The sequence below is a fragment of the Cynocephalus volans genome, chromosome 8 (genome assembly GCF_027409185.1).
Source record: "Cynocephalus volans isolate mCynVol1 chromosome 8, mCynVol1.pri, whole genome shotgun sequence".
NCBI lineage: Eukaryota > Metazoa > Chordata > Mammalia > Dermoptera > Cynocephalidae > Cynocephalus > Cynocephalus volans.
The window spans coordinates 127,106,014-127,128,318 of NC_084467.1; the positions used below are offsets into that span (position 1 = coordinate 127,106,014).

General features: G+C 37.6%; 1 protein-coding gene across 1 annotated transcript; it reads left to right on the forward strand.

Moving 5' to 3' along the window:
• The first annotated feature begins 1,089 nt into the window (after window positions 1–1,089).
• NTMT2 (N-terminal Xaa-Pro-Lys N-methyltransferase 2) lies at window positions 1,090–19,148 on the forward strand. Its single transcript, XM_063103693.1, has 4 exons — window positions 1,090–1,243; window positions 12,595–12,770; window positions 17,909–18,158; window positions 18,877–19,148. The coding sequence occupies exons 1-4, from the start codon at window positions 1,090–1,092 to the stop codon at window positions 19,146–19,148; spliced, it is 852 nt and encodes a 283-aa protein (XP_062959763.1).
• Window positions 19,149–22,305: the final 3,157 nt, after the last annotated feature.

Genomic DNA, 22,305 nt, shown 5'->3' on the forward strand with positions numbered 1-22,305 from the left:
CTGTGGTGATTTACATGGAGTATTTCATTTAATCCTTACAACAGCCATATAAAGTGTATGCTATTATCATCATTTTCAAGTTGCAGAAGAGGAAAGTGAAGCTCTCTGAGACTAAGAAGTTAATTTGTCAAGGTTACCCCGTAGATAAGTCATAAAAATGAATTTCTAACACAGTCATATCTGTTTGATTCCAGTTAAGAGCCTTCCTTCTTCACACCATGAAAGAATCCCACTTGAAGGTTCTCTGCCCTGTTTGATATCATCCCCTTTATCTCTACCTTCATGAGAATTTATTGAGCAAAAATGATGCAGGTAATGCCTGTTCTAAAGAAGGCTACATGGCCTATATCCACAATAGGCAGAGAGGAAGAAAGAGGCTGACATGAATAGGTGTTATTTAGAGCAAGCTAGGTGGAAGAGTGGTGACGGAGAAGGGTATGAGTATTTAACATCAAAACGGCTTTTTGATGTTAAACACTAATTGTGTCTCTTGAAGATCTTTTAACATGAGAAGCACATATCCATCTCTATGAAATAATTTGGGAGAGATTGTACTGATGAAGGGAGTGTGGTTGGCTAAGATGACTTTGAAGGGTCCTTGTAACTTGAGAATTTAGTCTTCCAGGAGGAGTGATGGAAATCAGGGAACAGGATCTCCTATAAAATATTCACCACCCTTTGAAATGGAAATTAGGCTATTCCAATTTAGGAATCAAATTAAAGCAAATATTCAGGGTGTTAGCGGGCTGTGCTCATGCCTGACTGAAGTGGCAGTTAAGGGAGGGAGGCATGCTTTTTCCTGCATGAAGCAGGATCTCACTCAGCCTGTTTTCGTCTTTACTTAGCACCTGCTGGCTTGGAGTGGTGTCGCCCAAGCAATCAGATGGTGGATGTGCCAAGAGCCTGACCTCCCCATGTCTGCTGTCCCTCCCCCCAACAACCCATGACTACCGCCCTGTCCTGATATAGATAGACAGAGTCCTCTGGTTTAAAATGACAGTCTCAAGTTCGTTTAAGAAGAGAAGCCTAATTCAAAGGAAGAGCCAGGCCAACTTCCTTTCTCTGTAGGAATTATTAACCCCCTTCACCATGGCCTACTTGGGAGCCCACTTTGCCTTTAGATCCCGCTGGCAGAAGACTGATGATGAACTCTGTCGACATAGCATGTCCTTTATCCTTCACAAAGCCATTTGCAATGACTTCTTTCAGAGCTATCTCTACCTGCTGGAAAAAATTCCCCTGGGTAAGTGAGTCAGAACTACTTGATAAGGGACAAGAAGTGACTGAAAGGATTGTGTGGGGTTGTGGAGCTTGGGAAAGAGAAGTTAGAACAAGGATACTTTTTAGATAAAAAGAATCTACAACCAATGTCAGTGGGCTGAAATATTTCAATGGCATTTTTTTACAGCGAATACAAAGATCAAGCACTGTCTGGAGAGTCAGGACTCTATTTGGGGATTCCCATGCACCCTCAGGCAAAGCGTTTGCTTCACTGGATGATTTGCTTCACTGGGTGTCAGTTGCCTGAGTAACAGGCTTGTAGAACTCATTTATTGAGTTTTTAAAGGACATTTTTAATATTTCCAAAAATTTAGTGTTGGGAAAATTAAGTAACTCAACAATGAGAATATTAATGCAATAGTATATCAAGTAAGAGTTAAAAAGGAAGACTAAATAATAATAGATCAAAACGTACTTGGAATTTGAGTCCTCCTTACACATGATCCTTCTGGCCTTCTTGAGTGACACAAATAATCAGAGAGCTTAAAAGGAGCAGATTTTAGTTTGGTCTTTGATATTAAGAAAAAAACTGGGGCAGTAGTCTGTCTCCATTTTCATGTTTTCTCTAGTTTTTAGGGAATTGGACAATAGAGCAATAAAAAGCTTATCTGGTTTGTCTGTGCTACACCTTTCTCAGTTGCTGTAAAAGTAAGTTACTTCAGTGTACTCTAAACAGCATTGAAGAGGAAAGAACTTAATGATTAAAGAGTACCCACACCCCTTGGATTTATACTTTCCTCCAGTGAAAGCAGGAGCATTGTATATCCGCCTCAGTCTGTTTTCTTAAGGTTGTCTGAGAGCCCCATTGTGCACTGGATGTGGCCAGGATTTCCAGCTGTGGAAGGAGCTATGTAATTCTTTGTTTTGCATTCAAGAAACTGGATGCTAGCAGCCTACCAAAGTTTCTTTTTATAGATCCATTTCTGAGGGATCTTTAATTCTAGACATACAAATATCTTCATTTCATACTTACACAGCTTTCTTGTAAAAAAGTTTTTCACCTATGACTTTATTTGATCCTCACAGACATGCTATGGGATAGATAGGCTAAGTATCATTATTTTTTCCTTGCGCTTTCCCACCTACTCCCTCCCATTTTATTTTTTCAAATGAGAGAAAGAAAATTCAGAGATGATAATATCTAATCTAGATAGAGTAATACTAAAGAAAGAAAAGTAATACTAAAGCAAAAACCAAAGTCTAGGGCTCTTTCTGGCAGATTACACTACCCATAAGTAATTCTTTTAGGAATATAATATATAATATAATTATATATCTCATGTGATATATCTCATCTATATTTAAATGGAAAATTAGAGCAGTTCACTTGGAAAATAATGATGTTCTGGTCACTCTATGCATTGGCAGAGTGTTACTTTTCTGGACGCACTCTTCAGGCCATACCTCAATAAAAGTAGACTCAGGTGCATTAGACTGGAGAAAGAAGATATCAATTACACTACTGAGAAGAGACTCAACTAAGGGATGGATGACAGATGAACTTTAAAAATAATTACTAGGAAGAGGATGAATTAAAAAATAAGAATAAAACAGTCTCTTCTGAAAACCAGATAAAAATTAATTTTGGACAAGTCGTCTACAATTTATATTTGGCCTCAATACTTTTTTTTACCCAGTATAATAATTTTGATTTTACAGTCATTTTGATTTTATCTGCTTTTCTACTTTGTGAATGTGCTGATGGTTTATCAATGATTACCAACCTTTTAAAAAACATTATTATTAAAAGGCAAACTTTCTGACAAAATATTTCATGGAATCCAAAAGGAAAGAGTGAAACTTTTCTACTTAGGATTGGGCACAGGGGTCTTTTCTTGATCTATCCTCTTAGCCTCACCAGTGGCTTTTGAAGCACTTCTATAACACCTATAGGATTCCATACACAGTTTGAAAACCATTAGTCTAAGCCAAAGCTGACTTCATTTTAATTTGTTGCGGTTTTCCGTAAATGGCCACTGCTTATTTTCTCTGACCTTGATGATCTAGCTCAGGTATTCATTTTCCCTGAGTGCCACAGAGCTAGTCCCATCCATAATATCTCTTTGACTGAGGGCTGTATTAGTCAGTATGAACTAGGCTATGCTGCAATAACAAATTAGCCCTGAAATATTGATGACTGAACACATAAAATTTATTTTTTACACTTGCTACATCATTTTCAACATGCCTTATTGGAAGTGGGGAAGGGTGGCTTATTCCACACAGGCATTCAGTAAGCCAGGATGATAGAGGCTCTACCAGCTAGAGCATCACCAGTCACCAAGGCAAGGAAAGAGAGCAGCTACAGTTTTATCTGTTAGCTCTTAAATAATTCAGCCCAAAGGTCATGCTTTCCATCTGTTTAGAGTCCATTGTCCAGAACTACAAGGATGCTGGGCAATGTGAGGGGAGTACATGTATATTTGGTCACTAGTAAATTTTTTTGCCACAAGGCTTTTTAGAGATAGAAACACCAGACATTTCTTCTTTCTGATCAGTTCAGTCATATTCAATGCAAGAGACATTTATGGAACTCTCATTATTGTACAAAGTACTGTGCACTGGAGAAGATTCAAACATTAATAAGACATAGTTTCTGTTCTTCAGAATTTTACAATCTAGTAATGGAGGAAAATCTACAAATAACTTTTTATTTATGTTCAAAAGCTTTGATTAAGGGCACAAGGAAGATAGTCTATTAGTTCTGTGAATACTCAGATATTTTCCAGATTTTTCTTTTCATGGCCGAAACTGAGCGTTCAGAAAGGAATCAGCATATAAGTCTTGTCTGCCAGTGTAACTTTTATCCAATTAGAATGCTTTCCCCAATCCTTGATTAACTCACTTAACCCTTGGTTTTTGGCCCAGGAGATTATAACTTATATTTATGGAATGCATTTGCATGTATTTGTCCCCTGATTGGACTCTTGTTTCTATGAGAGTAGAGACTCATCTATTTTTCCCTCTTCTAGATCTATATATTTAGCATTTACCATGGTTCCAGGCACATAGAAAGAACTCAATAAGTAATTTAAATGAATTAAATGGCCTCTGAGTAATAATTACTTGCAGATCACTAGAGTCTGGAGTTTAAATTTTTGCATTTCTATGACTAGAGAACTGACCTCTGCAAGTTACTAACTAAAGTCTCTGAGCATTATTTTCTTCAAAACTATAGTAGAGCTGTTGAAAGGGTTATATGTATCAAAGTAGTCAATCCCCCGTATTAGTTTCTTCCTTTCCTTCCTCTGAGCTAGGCCTCTTTTAAAGTGGCCATGTAGCCTTCTCTAGAACAGGCATTACCAAAGAAATAAACTTAATGCAATATGTGAGGGTTTTCAGGCTGCAGAGGGTATTATGGTTTTCAGTTTATAAATAAAACTTAGTCAGCAGAGATACTCCCTCCCCAGCTCAACTGAGGTGTTTTAGAATTGCCTTATCCTACTCTTGATGATTTCAAGATTTCATAGAAATGAGAATAAAGCCCTTCTTTCAAAAAGGTTGGGGCACCCCTCCTGTAGGGTCTGCACAGAGAGTTTGTTGTTTGGGGTAATTATGGAAAGAACGGTGGCTAACCAGACTCTTTGATTCCTTCTGTCCTTCCTTCCTTCCTCCAGCTGCCTGTGTTAGGCAGCCAGTCTTATTCCAGCACACTATGTGGTGACATTCAGTCATGGGGAAATTTGCTGAAACATCCCTGGCTAGCTTCAGAGATTCATGGAATAACAAGGACATACATACTGAAAGTCTCCAGTGGAAGACTTAGCTATGCTGTTGAACATAACAGATCTTCAGAAAGAAATGGGAACAAGCCTGTCACTGTTCTTAGTGTTTTGCATATAGTATCTCAGTTCATCTGCACAACATCCCTATGAGGTGTGCTGTTATTTCCTCCATCTTATATTTGAGGAAATGATGCACAGAGGAGTTAAGTAACTTGCTAAAGATTTTGAGGTGAGCGGTGGAGCAGAATTAGAACCCAGGCAGCTTAACTCTAGAGTCTTTTTTAAACCAGTATGTCATACTGCCTCCCAATGGAAGTGGACACTTGACTAATGTGGGCAGCAATATAAGTTTTGCCATGTTTTTTGATTTGACAGAAATAGAAAATATATTCTGTGAAGAGCGTTGTCTTTCCATTGAGATCATCAAGATAGGCAGGCCAACGAGTAGGCTTATATAATCTAGTTACAGCAGCTAAAGTTCAGTTGGAGGCTTGGAGTGAATCAATTTTCCAAAAGTGATTGTTTGTGAACAATTAGAAAGTAGAATTAGAAAACAAGTTAGTGTAAATCTCCACTTTGTACACCAGTGCTCAAAGAGGCTTATGCTCATATTCAGCCCAGGTGGAGATGTTCACATATTAACCTTTAATAATTCTCCTAGTGCTATCCACATTTCTGAATATATGGAAGTCAATAAATATTTGTTAATTACATTATTGAGCAAGAGTCTATTACTCCTGGACATTGTTAAAGGCTTAGCCTGACTTCATATGTAGAATAATGATTCCATGTGGTTTAGCAGAAAACCCATGCGTTAGGACCTACTATACATACTACTTCTTTTCTATGTGATATTGAATGAGTTACTGTCATCTTACAGAATCATTTTCAGGATTAAAAGAGATAATGTGAAGAGATGATATGAAAGTGCCTAGCATGATGTCATTCTCCACCTTTGGTTACCTCATTTGGGTTGAAGCCTAAAAAAAAGTTAGGACACACTGAACTCATCTTCAGTTGAAAAGAAAAAAAGCCCTCTAAAACTTTCAGGTAGGCAATGCATTATTTTACAGACAAGAAATACCAGACGCCTAAAGCCTACAGAGAACGAGTAAAACCTGGAGGGCCTCTCTGGGCAATCTGGACACTTGCAAATGACAGCATCCTGGCACACCCAGACCTTTGGATTCTACCAGAAACACTGATAAAGTCCCGCATCTCCCCCTCCCCCTGTTGGTGAAAAAATAGAGTAAGGGAAGTAGCATTTATTGAGCTCTTATTCTAAACCAAGCACCGTAGTAGATACTTTCACATGCATTATCTCATTTAATAATCTCGACACTCTTGTAAGATTATATCATTACCTAATTTTATAGAAGAAGTAACTGAAGCTCACATGAGTTATGTAACCTCCTAAAGGTGATGCAGCTAACTAGTGTCAGAGGTGGCAAACAAATCCAGGGATGTCTTATTCCAAGACACTTTTCTTCCTTCATTCCCTCCTTCTCTCCCTTCCTTCTTTGCTTCTCTCTTCCCTATCTTTACCATTACCTCTTGAAAGGCTGGATTGCAAAGTACTCATCTGCAAATCTCTTTTATGGAAGGTCTTACCATCTATAAGTCTATCTCCTAATTAAGCTTTTTTTTCTCTTATAAAATAAATGACTAACTTGATTCAATATTCTTAGTCTAAAATCATTTCAAATTACTGTCTAAACCTGTCCTACCTATCCTCTGGAGACTGTTAGGTCAATTTTCAGTTGACAGACAGGCCTAGCATCTGGAATAAAAAAACTAAAATAGGTATATACAATCATTAAAAAATAGGGGAAAAAAAAAAGAAGGTACTCAGCAAAGATAAGCACTTAGCTATTAACAAAATTTCCTGTTTGTCAGAAAGTCTCCATCTTATTGGCAACTTGAGTAATATTGCCTTGATGTTTTTTTAAATTAATTAATTTATTATTATTATGTTTTGCATTCAAAGATGTTGCAGAGTAGGGAGAAGGGGAGGGGGAGAAAAGGGGGAGGGAGGTCGAGCTGGGGGGGCGGGGCTGGCCCACAGCTGGCTCCTTCACTGACCTGGTTGTGGAGGGTGGTGCATGGCTGAGGCCCTTGGCCCCCCTACTCCAGCTCCAGAGCCTGGGGGGCTTCTGAGGTGGCTTGGTTTTCACTGAGTGGCCTTTGAGTGGCTCCTTTTTTCAGTTGTCTGTGGCCCCTTTCTCCTATGTGGGTTCACGGGAAACCTGTCAGTGGTCCTTCTGGCCTAGGGGCCACCAAGGCCCTCTTCTCCCCTGATGCCTCCAAGCAACTTCATCCAAAGAACACAGCTGCAGTTTTTGCCAGCTCTTGCTCCATGTGCTCATCAGGGCCAGCCTTCAAATGGCCGGGGCTCAAAACGGTCGGAGTGGTCCCTTCTTTCTCTCATGGCAGCTTCTTCCATCTTCATGAATTCTGCAAGTCTCTCCTCCTCTTTCCCTGAGCTCTAGTGGCCCAAGCTTGGCAGTTGTTGCTTTTTAATAGCTGTAAATTTGTCGATTGTGGGAGAGAGTGATGCTTGGGACTGTATATTCCACCATCTTGATTCCTCCCCAATGCCTTGACTTTTTGGATCTGTCTCATATTGGGTCAATGTCTCCTTTCAGGTCTATATTAAGATTTTGAGTGGTTACTTATTTTTTCTCAAAATTTTTCTATCAAAAGACAGCAAAAGTCATCAAATAGCACATCATCTCAAAGTAAACTCATTTCTTCACATCTTAGAGGCAGAAGCGGCAAACTTGAGCAATAAAATTCTTTTGCTACTTGCAAAAGAGTTTTTAAAAAGAGATATTTGAAAATTCTGAGTTTTATCCAGAATAAAAATCCAGTTTTATCCACACCTTGTGGAATTCTCTTCCTCCTTGTTTTTTGCCAACCTAAATAAAAAGCATCCATCATGGCTAAGGTCTTTTTGGAATCTTTCCCTAATTGCTTCTACTTGCAGGCATCTGCTGAACCCCCAAGGCAATTGGTGTTTGAACTGTTTATTGTGCATGCAGTGATGTAGGACTTAACTCCCCCTTGCTAGTTTGTAATCTCCATGATGGAGAATTTGGGCTTTATGTTTCTTGTTTCCTGAATGTTGTATTGGTGTTTAATAACTGAATCACGGATGAATTGTCTCTCAGTGTATACTCTCTTGGTTTTGTTTTTTCTCTTTTTTGGGTGGGTGGGGGGGCTGCTGACCAGTACAGGGATCTGAACCTGTGACCTTGGTGTTATAAGGCTGTGCTCTAATCAACTAAGCTAACCAGCCAGCCCTAATGCAGACCCTTTTGGATTTTTGCATTTCCTAGAAAGTTCACAAGACCTTTATTTTCCTTCAGAATAAATGAACTTGTATCTATTTTTCTTTTTGTAATGAGTAAGCAGTTGGAAGGTCCTTGCGAGTTTAGCTTGTAATGTAGGTCAAGAAATAAGTACCATATTGTATCAAAAACTAATAGAGTGTCTAGTCTCTATCTTAGGCTACCTCAGGTTTCACAGAAACATTGCAATTCTACGAGAACAAGCCACTAGATGTATTTCTATGGTAAAAAGGCACAGGCTGGTGACTGACTGCCTCCTTATCTGAAGCAACATGCACCATTTCAGGAGCTATCAGGAGGGGAGAACCAGGGCTGGCCATGACACCTCATATATCTTTTTTAGTGAAATGCTGCTGTCAATTAGGTGAAAATGAGAACTCAGGCCCATAACCATAAAAGCCTACCTATTGAGTCTGATGCCTGCTGAGCTTGGCATTCACTTGTGTTCTAAATGTTCCTGGTATAATGGACCATGCCCATTTCCAGATTAAGGGTTTTAATAGACTGTACCAACTAGTTGACTTAAGCAGGTGATGATGAATGTGGCTGCTTTGCTGCTTTGGTTGGATCAAGGAGAGTACTAGGCTGTGGCTTGCCAGTGATTCCAGAGCAGCATTCAACCCTGGGTAGACTCTGTGAGCTGTGATTTGCTAGCCCAATTTTCTGAGACATTCAGAAGAATTTGGAACAGTCATATTATTTTGATAGTGATGCCTGATTTTTGTCACCCCTGTTGAATTTATAAGCATTTAATGAACCACCTGCTATTTAAGCAATACTTTACCAAGTGCCAGGGAAGGGAGATTGGTGTAGGTTGGTGATTCTCAATGTTTTTGAACATGAGAGCTTTCTTTTTAATGTTGTATTTTCTTAATAAGTAGCAGATTGATATATAAAATAGTAAAAAAAAAAAAAAAAGCTATGTACTTATTAGAACTTTTAAAAGGTATTTCTTTTTTAAAAATAACCATCTATGTATATGTTAATATGTATGAGGGATATAGTGTATAATATTGTTAGTCCCAGAAAACAATATACATTGAAACTGATTCTTGTATCCCCTTCAGGAAATCTATGCTCACTATGGGTGCATACTTTCGCTCCAGTGTCTTCAAGTTGTTAATGCTGATGTAACTCCATAGATGGAACATATTGATAATAATATAAATAGTGTTTATTGAATTTTTAACTTTTAGAACCAAAATTTGGGACTATGTCATTGTTGTTCAGTTCAGAGGCAAGTAGTACACTAGTCCAATATTACAATCTTGGGGTTGTCTGGAGAAAAATGCTCCTAGTTAAGGTTAAATAGATTATTTTTTTTTCCTTAGATTTCTTCTGCTCAAAAATATGCCATGTTTTGGTTTGCTTCATGCTCTGATCATAACATTTTTGAACCACCATATATGTTATTTATTTATTTTATTGACACATCATAATTGTATATGCTTTTGGGGTACAATCTTGATGTTTTGGTACATATATATTATGTATTATGATTGGGTCAGGGTAGTTACTGTAACCATCACCTAATTCATTTATCATGAACTACTGTATATTTTGCTTGGAGATTTCACCTGTCTTTTATTTTTGTTGGTTGAGTAAAAAATATGTATTCCTTAGAAAATTACTAGTATCTCCTTGCTTCTTGCCTCCTCTATTGCCTGGGATCCAGATCATTCTACTTCTTGAAGATATTTTTGAAGCCTATATTTTCTCTTGTAATATAAACTAATTTCCTTCCAGAGCTGTCATTTTGGGATTTTTTTTTTCACCTGATTCCTGGGTTAATTACATGATCTTTCATCATGAATCTTCTCTTGATTTTAACCCTTGTTGTGCTGGAATGTAGCTTCAAGAAACTTCTGAGGAATAAATTCATGAGAGGTAAATATTCCTTGACAATTTGGCTGGGTATTAAATTTAGCTCCAAAATGGCTCTGCACCATTGTTTTCCAGTGATAAGATCTGTGATATAAGCCTGATTCTAGTCCTTTGAATATAGGATTGCCAAATAAAATACTCAATGCCAGCTAAATTTGAATTTATCATAATCAACAAATAATTTTTGGTATAAGTATTTCCCATGCAATGTGCAGTATTTCAGGAATACTTATATTAAGAAATTATTCGTTGTTTATCTGAAATTCAAATCTAACTGTGAGTCCTGTATTTTTATTTGCTAATCTGGTTACCCATTTTGAAGGTCAATTTCCCCCCCTCTAAATGACTTTAGGATCTTCTTATTATTCTTTCCTTTTTGAAGTTTCTTCAGGATATGTGTAAATGTACCTTATTGAAAAATCCATGCTGCACAGTACTTGTTGGATCGTACAATCTCTTTCAGTTTGGGGAGATTTTCTTCTATTATTTCTTTAATCATTTTCTTCACTTTATTTTATTAGTTTTCTGGAGTCCTAATTAGCTTGATGTTGGCCCTCCAGCATTGTCTTTATAAGTCTAGTCTATTTGCTTCTGTTTTCCATATCTGTCTTTTTGTTTTATATCCTGAGAATTTACTCAGTTTTATATTTTAAAAATTTTGGTAATCAAAATTTTAACTTCTAAGAATTCTTTGTTATTCTTTGAATTATCATTTTCTTGGCACTTTATCTTTGATTTATGGATTTACAAGTCCTCATATCTCTTCAAGGATCTATAAGTTTTTTCTTTTGTTTTGGCTTAACTTCTCATCCATTTCCTGAATTATTTTTTATTTCCTATGGGGTCAATTCTGATTATCTTTTTCTTGCAGGTGCTATTTTAATCTCATGTGTTTGGAGATCATTGTTTATATTCATTTAGGAATGAAGGACAAGGTAAATGATTCTAGGTAAAGGATAAGGTTTTCTCTGTTATATTCTTGTCCCCTAAGAAGAAAGGATGATAAGATACTTTACATGTGCAAGTAGAACTTACCAGACTCTGATGAGTGTGAGCAAATGACGTGCTTAGAATCTTCTATATGCCAAAATTAGCAGTGTTCCAGGATTCCAGTGCTGACTGATCTGGTTCTGTGTAGGTAGTTTGTTTATGTATTTATTTACTTAGAGAAGAGACTTTTTTTTCTTCGAGGATTGTAGCTGTGCTGCCTGTTGCTTTCTGGAGGGTGCACTTGTCCCCTCACATGGTTGTTCTGTAGATAGACTTTTGATTAACTCTCTTATGTATTTGGCTTTTATTCTCATTCTTACATTTGTCTCCTGTTGGCTCCAAGTCTGAAATATAATTTCTTCTTCCAATTATTCTAGTCTGCAAATTCTTTAGCTTTGTTCTATCTGCTTTTTGTCTTCCAGAAATTTATTTAAATCATGAATCCGTTGGTGATCTCCTCTAATTTTCTTCACTGTTGTGGGTTTTGCCTATTAAAAGAATTCTCAGGGAGTATTGGGAGGGAGGTAAAACAATTGTATGTATTTGACCTACAATTATGAATCAGAAGTTCCTCCCTTGCATTCGCTTTCTATCATTTGTTCTAATGAAAATATTTTATATCCGCATGGGTGAGTTTTGATTTGTAAAAGAGACTTATATGCATTCTCAGCAACCCTTCAGTGAGTTGGAACATATGTTTTTCTAAAAATAAATGTCCTAAAATAATACCTCCTACATTTTTTTTGAAATAATAAAATAGCAAAGTTCATGTGAATGTGCCTAGTACACTACCTGGTATAGGATAGTTGCTCAATAACTACTACATCTCTTTTTATTATTTTACTTTCAGAAGATAGAGCTCAAGTCCATCTCCATAACGTTGGTATAAAGACACACTTAGATATGTGTTGCTTGAAAAAGAGATGAAAAAAATAGCTACCCCTACCTTGTGATTAGAAGTAAGATTAATGAGAAAATTCTCATAAAACATTTGGACCTTGGAGATAAAACTCACTATGAAACTAATGACATTCTTTATTCTACTGTAGGAAACACTGGTAAACATTTTTTTATAGAGTGATAAGCTATATGTTTATTAAACTATAGAGTTATTAAATCATGGAAATGCCATGATTGTGATTTATAGATGAGATACCTAAAGATCAGAGGGGTTAAGAAGTTTTCCCAGTGTTACATAGCAAGTAAGTCACTTAGCCAGAACTCAAACTCAGATCTTTTGTCTCCAAACCAGTACTCTTTCCTTGATAGCACATGGGCTTTTAAAAGGAAATACAATGCGTTATAACATTGAACTTATTCTATCATACAAGCATTAATGTCTATTAATAATATTTTATTTGCAGTAAAATTATATGCCTTAACAAGCCAAGTCATCAACGGCGAGATGCAGTTCTACGCCAGAGCTAAACTTTTCTACCAAGACGTACCAGCCACTGAAGAGGGTATGATGGGAAATTTCATTGAACTGTCCAACCCAGATATCCAGGCCTCTCGAGAATTTCTCAGAAAATTTGTTGGGGTGAGTTATCCAATTGCAGCTTGATGAGAAGGCAAAGTCCTTGCAAACACTGAGATCACACACTCCTCTGTTGTCACTTAAATCAGGTTAAAGCCATGTGGTTCAGACAAACATTTAGCCTGAAAACCTGTTTTAAGATATTCAGAAAAGATGGACCACATCAAACTACTGGTTTGTCCTACTGAGCATTTTACTCTCCTAGCACTAGCTAATCTTATATGCTTCAGGGGAAGGTGAACTAGCAGTGCTGATATTAGAACTTGGGGATTAAGAGGACATGTCTCTTAGAGTCTTATAAATAAACAGTTGACATCCAGATGATTGATGATAAATCGTGCCCTTTGGGATCTTGGTTTGACTTATTGATTCTCTGTAATAAAAATTAGATGTAGGAAGGAGATTCATACTTATGTTCAGTTTTAAAATGATACGAACAGTAGAATTCCTTTATATTATTTTATACGTTGTTCAGATTTTACTTTGAAAGAATGTAATTACTTTGTGGTCCTGGTGTTGGGTGAATCCCCATTCCTTCCACGTCATATAGAGACAGGTAATATAGTGTAGGGGCCAAAATCTTGGGCTCTAAAGTCAACATGGTTCTTCTACACGATGTATAAGCAAGCTTGGGTTTGTTACTTAAATGCAGTAAGCCTCAGTTTTCTCACCTGTGACTAGGGTATGACAATAGAACCTACCTCATATGATAATGTGAAATCAGATGAGGTAATACATGTCAAGTGCTTGCTTTAATGTACAAAATTAGTATGCAATAAATCTAATTTATTTCTACTAATAATAACAGGCTTTAATATACTTTATCCCTTATATTTTAAGGAACTTCATCTAGTTGTTAGAATAGACTTAACCCACACAACAAAGCTGCTGTTGATCCTACTGAAGACATAAAGTCCTAATTGGTGAGCAGGTTTTGTTCCAATTCATCATGAAGTCACTTCTTTAAAATTTGGAATCCGCTTTATTCTGATAAAGGTAACATTATAAATATAAGTCTTTGGGTTTAGGCTTCAACCTACTTAGAAGCATAATGAAGATGCCTAGTGTTGAGGTGAGGTTCACTTCACCTCTAACTTCCCTGGAGCGCTTAGTGCCTGAGTACAGAGCCTGACAGTATAGAACATGTGATCAGGACGGGAGATCTACTGGGGCTGAAGTGTCTGGACATCATCTGCAGCCATAAGCGACTAGGGATTCTAGAGATGATGGCCACGGGCGTTTATAGATCAGGCTAACCTGAAGTATTTCTAAATCAGTGATGCTGCCTGATTTTACCGAGTGCTCATTCTGAGATGACCAGACACTCTGCTGAGCACTAGAGAAACTTTGTCTCATTTGCTCTTCACAACAGTTCTTGGTGGTAAGTATTATTATTAGCTCTGTTTTTACAGTTGTGAAAACTGAGGCTTGGGGAGGTTAAATAAGTTGTCATGGTTACACAGCTAGTAAGAGACAGAGCTGGAATTTAAGTCCAGGCAGGCCTGCCTGACACCAAACTCTCTGCTCTTAACCATGACATATTTTTTCCATTTGTCTTATGAAGCTGAAAACAATCCCTGCTTTTTTTTCTTTCTTTCTTTCTTTTCTTTTTTTTTTTTTTTTCATGGACCATAGACCTCAACGCTCCTCCAGTCTGGTCCAAAGCAATCCCTCCCGCTTGCCTCGTGGTGAGGCCGACTTTGATCCCAAAGCATTTCAGAAGCTTAGTTAGTAATCCAGCTGTCTTGTCACTCTGTGTGGAATGCCAAGCTGACCACAGGGATGCTGGTCAGACAGAGCCCATAAGCACGCCCACAGACCTGGGAAAGGAAACATCCTAGTGCTTCCATATTTATGTTGGAAAAGAGGCAGCCTGCTCCTTTCAAACAATTATAAGGAGTTCTTCTTAGTAGACAAGGCTCATTGTAAAGTTGTGACCTCTAACTAAGTACAAAAACAATCTTTTTTAAGAAATGATATTTTTGTACGTTGACCTTAATAATCTGCTAAATTAGTATCCAGGTCAAGATACAGGGAGTTAGGGAATATGAGTATCTGACATGATTTATTCTTGTCAACTGGGAAAAGGCAGACTGTTTAATTTAAAAGTTTTGCTTTCCTTTCAACACTTAGTGACATGGGACAGTGGGAAAAGGTGTTTAAACTAGTTGCAAATGTATTTACTTTAGCAAATAAACAAATGATACCAAGATGATGTCAATGGCATAACTACTAATTTCCTCAGTGTTAGCTTTCTAGTGGGGGAAAGTAGCAATTCAGAAAAAGTAATCAGTACTTGGTGGTGTTTATTTTTTAACATTTCTCAGAGACTGGATGACTAAAAAATTGTATACTTTATGGTTTTTATACAGTGGCATGAAGCATTTTCATTTTAACTTCCAACTCCACTAGATGAACTTAAAATAATGCTCTTCAAAATGAAATATATAGGCAGAATGAAAACTAAAATTAAATTTCTAATAGTATTTTACTGTTTTATATGAACCCATAAAGATGGCATAATAAATGAAAATAAAAATAACAGAACATCTTGTTTTGCAATAGCACATTGAATGTAATTCTAGTCACATTCACGCGAGGGCATCCTGTTTTAATACCAGCACAGCGTCAGGTGGTCATGGTGTCCAAGAGGCCTGAGATGCTGTTCCTGTTGCCCCCGTCTTTAAATATCCCTTCTTAGAGGAGCTGCATGTGAATGAGAGACAGAGAAAGAACCTTGTTGCCAGGATATGGGAGGCAGTGCCAACCGTGTAGAATGAAATGGAATAAAGGGAACTAGGAAATAGTGGGGAGAGGCTAGAGGTACACAGCATTTGAGTAAAAGGCAACTTTTTGTGTTTATAAATAGCAATATTTCAAGAATAACTGTAGTCAAATATTACACATCTAACTTCATGAAAAATACTAATTCGAGGATGAAAATTTTCTAGGAAATTGCACTTCATTGGGCTTCAGTTTCTTTGTCTGAAAAAGCAGGGGAATTAGAAATGAGCATTGTAAAAACTTTAGGGTTTTGCTGAGATTCTTCAAGGGTTGTCTTGGAGAATGATGGAAAGGCTGAGTGGGTGAGGCACTGCCTCATAAACCACAGCATCTTCGTGTTTATCTATTCAATGAGAAAGACAAGTTTGGCTGTTATAACCTTGAAATCCTCTGGCATAAATCTCTAAGTTCTTTTTGCTTTATTGTTCCATGGTTCTACTTCTGAAACCACTTGCTATGCTAATGAGAGCACCATGACCAATAGAGACTTTTAGGGACAAGTAACAATAAGAAAAATTTATAATTTGTATGCTCTTATTGAGCATACAAATTTCTAGTAGTCATTTTTAGCAGCTTATAATAATTTTCCTATACTTCCCCCCATCTTAAGTTATGAATTTACTTAAAAGAAGATGCTTCTTTAACATCATTCACAACATAAACCTTTAGACTGGGTCTTTTTCTGAATTCGTTTAGTTTAAATTATATTTGAATGAGGGAGGCAGCATAGTGTAAGTAGAAATGGCAGACACATGGCAATGTACTACCACTTCCCCTTCCCATACTCAATGCAGACATCACTAGTTGATCATAGATATCATTCCTGCTGAGTTTGAATGAAGCCTTAGAATTCTCTTCAGCATAGCATTAGACAGGCATGACCAATGGAATCAGAATTGTCACTTGAGGTGGCATCCCTCATGTGGAACTGGCTTTGAATTCTGACAGTTCCTGTTCAAAGTCTAGTTTTGCCTTTAGCAAATATTAGAAATCTGACTTTTCTCATCTCCAAAATGTGGATAATAGTCATTATCTTGTGGAGGTTTTTTTTTATTATTATAATTATTATAGATGTACATAAAAGCACTCAATAATCATGGTTATTATTATTCCATTTGAAAAGAAGCCACAATTGCTTCACTTTTTGTTCTTCATTGTACTTTTCTGGCATAAGGAAGGCCTTTTAGGTGAACCGAAAAGCAGCTTTTCTGATGTTTCCCTAGGCTTGTACCTCACCTTTGATCCTTAGCCAAATGTTTTTTTTAATCCTTAGTTCCTGAGACATCAAGAGTAGGCTTTCTCCTTAAGATCTTGATTGGCAATTCCAAGTATCTTGTTACTGTAATTTCTAGCACGAAACGTATTCAGCAGCCAGCCTAATGATGACCAAATAATTTAGAGCATTTTTAACATTTTAACATTTTATTAAAGGAAGTTTGAGAAAGTTTTCATTGGCTGATTTTTCCCTTCCCCCACCAACTTCTCATCCCCTCACCCTCAATTAATTTAATGCGCAGACCTACTTTAAAAAAACAGTTTTCGGGATTTTGTGCCCAGTAAATTATGTAGTTTCTGGTACAAAAGGCAAAAAACAATTTTTAGCATTAAAGGAGACAAGGAAACTTTGCTGAAGCCACCTTTTATCCATGTGAATGTGTTGTGTGCTATCAGGGCTAGCTTGAAAATAAAATCCTGGCCTGAGAATGGAACAATAAACATTCCTCAACTCAGATCCCAAAATTTACCTTTCCCTCATACAAGAGGAGCAGATAATTTAGAGCCCCCCAAATCAGTTTAGGAAAAATAAAATTTCAGTCGTCTCAATATGAATTGAAATGTTGCCATCAAGTTTAAAGTTTTAAAGTAATTTTAAAACTCAGAAAAGCTATGATTACTTGGCTTGTTTTCTTTTTAACAAAGTAATAACCTATAGTGCAGATCCATTTAGCTGTGGATTTGACCCAAATTTACAGTCATCAAAGTTCTGTCATCATGGGGATATCAATGGATTATTTCTTGAAGAAAATTACCAAGTATTTAAACCTAAGATATTATTTTTTAAAAATCTTAGTTTTCATTTCTTTTAAAGATCTATATTCAGGTGTAGTAAAGAAAGCAGGACTAAAAATGTTCGTATTTTTTTTGAAAAAGGTAATTGAATGTTATATATCTTGATTGTGGTACTGAACACATAGCTATATACATTTGCCCAAACTCATTGAATTGTACATGTAAAAGGGCACATTTTATTGTATAAAGTTGACCTAAATAAAGTTGATTTAAAGAGGTAATTTGAGTGACCAAGACTCAGGGTGGGTCTCTGTACCTGGAATATTCCACAAGGTACCTTTCTTCAGGGGCCCGGGAGAGCTGGAACAGACTGCGCTTTGGATTGCGGCTCTGGGATAGGAAGGGTCAGCAAGCACGTCTTGTTGCCAGTTTTCAACAGCGTGGAACTGGTGGACATGATGGAATCTTTCCTCCTCGAAGCCCAGAACTACCTGCAGATAAAAGGGGACAAGGTAGAAAGCTACCACTGCTACGGCCTGCAGGAATTCACACCCCCCTTTGGGAGATACGATGTCATCTGGATTCAGTGGGTCTCTGGTTAGTCCTGCATGGCATTGCCTCTGCCCTTTCCCCCTTCTCAGCTAGAGAGACAACACCTGGGGCTAGTGAGGACACAAGGGGAGATGAAGCTGTCATTGTGCTTAGAGCAGTTAGCTAAGCTTAGGTGTCATGTGGACTTCCAAAAAGCTCTGGTCTTCCAGATTTCTCCCCTAACATCCTCTGTACAAGCCTGACAATTCCTACCTTTAAAGATGAAGTGAATGCCTTTGGACCAATCTAAATCCTTGAAATGTAAATACTTAAAAAATTTAAAAAGTAAGGCCCAAAAAAGGTTAATCTCCATTTATTGGCAGAACTAGGTGTTCTTAGATTTAAGTCTCAGGAAATGTCTCAGTGAATTATATTTTGGCGTGTGTGTGTATGTGTTTGTGTGTGTGTAGGAGACATGCAGGAGTGATAATAGAGCTGAGTTGTCCAGGGGACATGGAGGGACTCATGGGATGGACAATAGTTTATCTCATGCTTCTGAAGTAGATAGGCCAGGTAGAAAATACACACAGGGGACTGAGCCTCTTCAAAGAGGATGTGTATACTCTTATCTAAATTCTCAAAGCCTTCTGCAAGTAAAACAGGCCTATTAAATAATTCATGAATGAATGAACAAATGGTCTCCTGATTCTTAGCCCTGTGTTCTTTTCCACTCACCTCCCTCCCTGTTCATCCTGTTCCCCCTTCTACTTGGCCCCACCTGTAGGGTACCTGACTGATAAGGACCTTCTCGCATTCCTTTCCCGGTGCCAAGATGGTCTGAAAGAGAACGGCGTCATCATTCTGAAGGACAATGTGGCTCGGGAGGGCTGTATCTTCGATCTCTCTGACAGCAGTGTGACTCGGGACATGGACATCCTCCAGAGCCTCATTAGGAAGAGTGGGCTTGTGGTACGGGGCCAGGAGAAGCAGGAGGGCTTTCCAGAACATTGCATCCCAGTGTGGATGTTTGCACTGCAAAGTGATGGACACTCCTGACCAGCAGTAAGAATGAATGACTGGACTGGGGCAGTGGTGCTTTAGAATAGGGCTGCTCTGCTCCAAGATGCTCCTTGTAATGCAGATAGATAGAGATGGAGAGAAGGGATATGATACATGTCTGTAAATTATTGATGATGTAGTCGGTACAAGTTTTCACGAATGATATAATGCACACATTCTGATGTGCATAGACTTAGATGTGCACATACTCTAATGAGACATGCATATACTCTGGATTTTTTGAAAGAAAGTTGGAGGGAAACATCAGGAAAAGTGCCTTATGAAACTCCTTGTATACACCTAAACTGTACAAGTGTGCTGAAAACAGAAAAGAAACAATGCCCATAAATTCTAAACTGTCTTGGTCCCTGATGATTTGTGTTACACTGGCTGGGTGGGAGAAAGTGTAGACTCCCTTCCCTGCCCTCATGTCAGCTGCATTATACTTCCTTCCTCTTTGGTACTACTGCCTCTCTTGAACAAACATCTTCCCCTAATTAAGAAGGCACTAGTCAAAATAATCTTATGAAAACAAGTTCATTACTTAATTTTGTCTTTAGCCTTTCTCTTGGCAGAAAAACTATACAGTTTCACTTTCTATTTTGGGTCAGTTTTACTACCCAGTAATGTAATATGGATGTAATTCGATTTTTTAAAAAAGTCTGCATTCCAGTGATAGGAAAGTGTCTCTTTTATGGAGAAAATGTTGTACTCTGAAATTTCAGTCTTCACCATATAAGTGAATGTCACTGATAATCTAATTTTAGCAATTGGCTTCCAACATCACTGGTTTCTTTGTAGCTACTCCTGGTTCCTTGATTGAAATGAATGTACGTTGAAAAGAGAAGCAGCAAAGGAAATGGGCAAGGAAATGATAAACTTGAAAACTGAACTAGCTGGATTAATATAAGGCATTGTTTAATTGAAAACAATCTATCCCCCAACACCCCCTCCCCGTCCCCCTTTCCCACCTCTGGTGGCCTCACTTGTATTCTCTCCTTTTGAAAGTTCAAGGAATTACTGTGATTGTTGTATCTTTCTTTCTTTTTTTTTATTTTTTAAAATTTTTATCCCTTTTGTTAAAGGACCACAAAAAAAGTGTTTACATAGTGTAATGATAAAATAAAAGAAAAAAGAGAAAAATCTAAAACTTTTTAAAAAGAAAAATATAGCCCAATTTTTATTAGAAGTTTAAATACAACTCCTACTGTCTTTAAAATACTCCAGTACTTCATGTTGAAGTACATACTTGTGTTTTGTTTCGTATTGAGTCTTCCATGAAATGCAAAGAATCAATTTAAGTAAAGAAGGTCTGCTGCATGGCTATGTTCTCACCATAAAAATCATCTTTTCAAGTCATAGCTTTAACTTAGGAGGAAAAGAATTATTATAAAACATTTGTGACCTTGTTGCAGCATTACCTCAGTAGTTTCATTTAGTGTGCTGGAAAATTATGTCACCTGCTCTGTCCTTGGCACCTTCCAGATGCTGTATGTTACTCACCGTGCTCTAGGATAACGTAATGGAATGAGTCAGAACCTGTGGTGATCAAGTCAGAGACCAGAACTAAATCAAATGGCATATCAATAAAAAGGTGGGACTATGACAAAACAAGGGTACTCATGTTTTAGTCTTTGTAGTAAGTCTTGGAGCAAATTAGCAGAGTCTTCCTTTTAGGTCCATCCTGGGAATTTTCTATTTCTTTTACACCAGCATGCTTAATTCTTTTACACCTTGACTCTCAGCTTTGCCAATACTCAGAAGCTAACTGATGGCTGTCAATTTTCTCTGCTCCTGATTTCTGAACTTCTGTAGGAAATAACATAATTGTCCTATGAATACCAATATGTGATCTTCAACTCAGTTGGATCTTTGAGGTTGACCATCAGTCTCTTTTTTCTCTTCCTAAGTCAAGTCACTTACCATTCTCCTTAGAAATTTTCCAGATGTTTACTGCTCTACACAATTTCCCAACTTCATATCTACCCTTAATTTAACTGAGAAAGTAGAAACTGGGGAGTAAATTGTATGACCATCCCCCCTTTGTACTGTTAATAACAGGTACAAGGTAAAGAGAAGAATAGCTTGAGAGGAATTAGAGCCAGATCTGGCAGCCTAATAGATCATATTGAGATTTGGACATGTTATTCAAAGACTAAGTGGAGTGGAAGTTCTTGAAGGGTAAAAGTAAGGGACTGATTTTTTCAGTGCTGGAAGTAGAGTTATAGATTCTGTAGAAGGAAGACATTTAGAGTGATACTTACTCCAGCAATTTTCAATCTAATTCAGCAAGCCAAATATGTTGCTTGTGTTTATCAACATATCTGGTAGCTAGTGATATAAATAACAGCCTATGCTAGTTCCCAAATACTGGTCCATAGTTCAGCTGCCTCAGAGTCATTTGGGGAGATTTATAAATGGAGATTCCCAGGCTCTATTCCCATAAGAGTTTGGTTCTGTGAAGTGGGATCAGATCATTTGTGGGGGCTTTTTTGTTTGTTTGTTCTTTTTTAATAGGGTTTTAAACTAATCCTGATTATTAGTTTTGTTTGAGGGCACTAATGGGGAAAGGGGTGTGTGGAACTGGGCTATTCAAAACCTAGAAAGATAAGGTAGGACAGGCAAGAGTATGGGTCAGGTTCAGGGAAACAGATGGACGGTGAAATTCATCCTCCACATCAATGCCAATCTTTCTAAAATATAAATCTGACCATATCATGCATATGCTTTCAGTGATCCCCCATCACCTACAGGATGAGTTCTTAGAATAGCATATAAAGCATCTTGTGGTCTAGCCCAGGATTTCCTTCCTGGCCTGTTTTATCACACTTTTTACTGCTGTACTTGATTACTTTTAGTTCCCTGAAGGAGCCATGATTTATGTCTCAGAGCATTTATAGATGTTACTTCCTTAGCATAGAATATCTTGTATTATTTTCTTCTGGCCCAGACTGCTTAGATGTTGCTGACTCCAGGAAAGCTTCTCTTATCCCCCAGGTGCTGGGCTAAGTGCCCCATTCTGTGCTAGCCTCTACTAACCATATCCAGCACTTATGTGGCATCATGATTGTCTGTTTACTTGCCATTGTCTCTGTTAAATCCTCAGCTCCTTAATGGAGTATTCATGGCTAGAGTCTCAGTCTCTATGATAGGC

Excerpts from the sequence above, each read along its gene's own strand:
- NTMT2 (XM_063103693.1), top strand. The coding sequence starts at position 1,090 with ATGGCCTACTTGGGAGCCCACTTTGCCTTTAGATCCCGCTGGCAGAAG. Across the intron at positions 1,244-12,594 it reads GCTGGAAAAAATTCCCCTGG|TAAAATTATATGCCTTAACA; the intron begins GTAAGTGAGTCA and ends TTTTATTTGCAG. Across the intron at positions 12,771-17,908 it reads TTCTCAGAAAATTTGTTGGG|GGGCCCGGGAGAGCTGGAAC; the intron begins GTGAGTTATCCA and ends ACCTTTCTTCAG.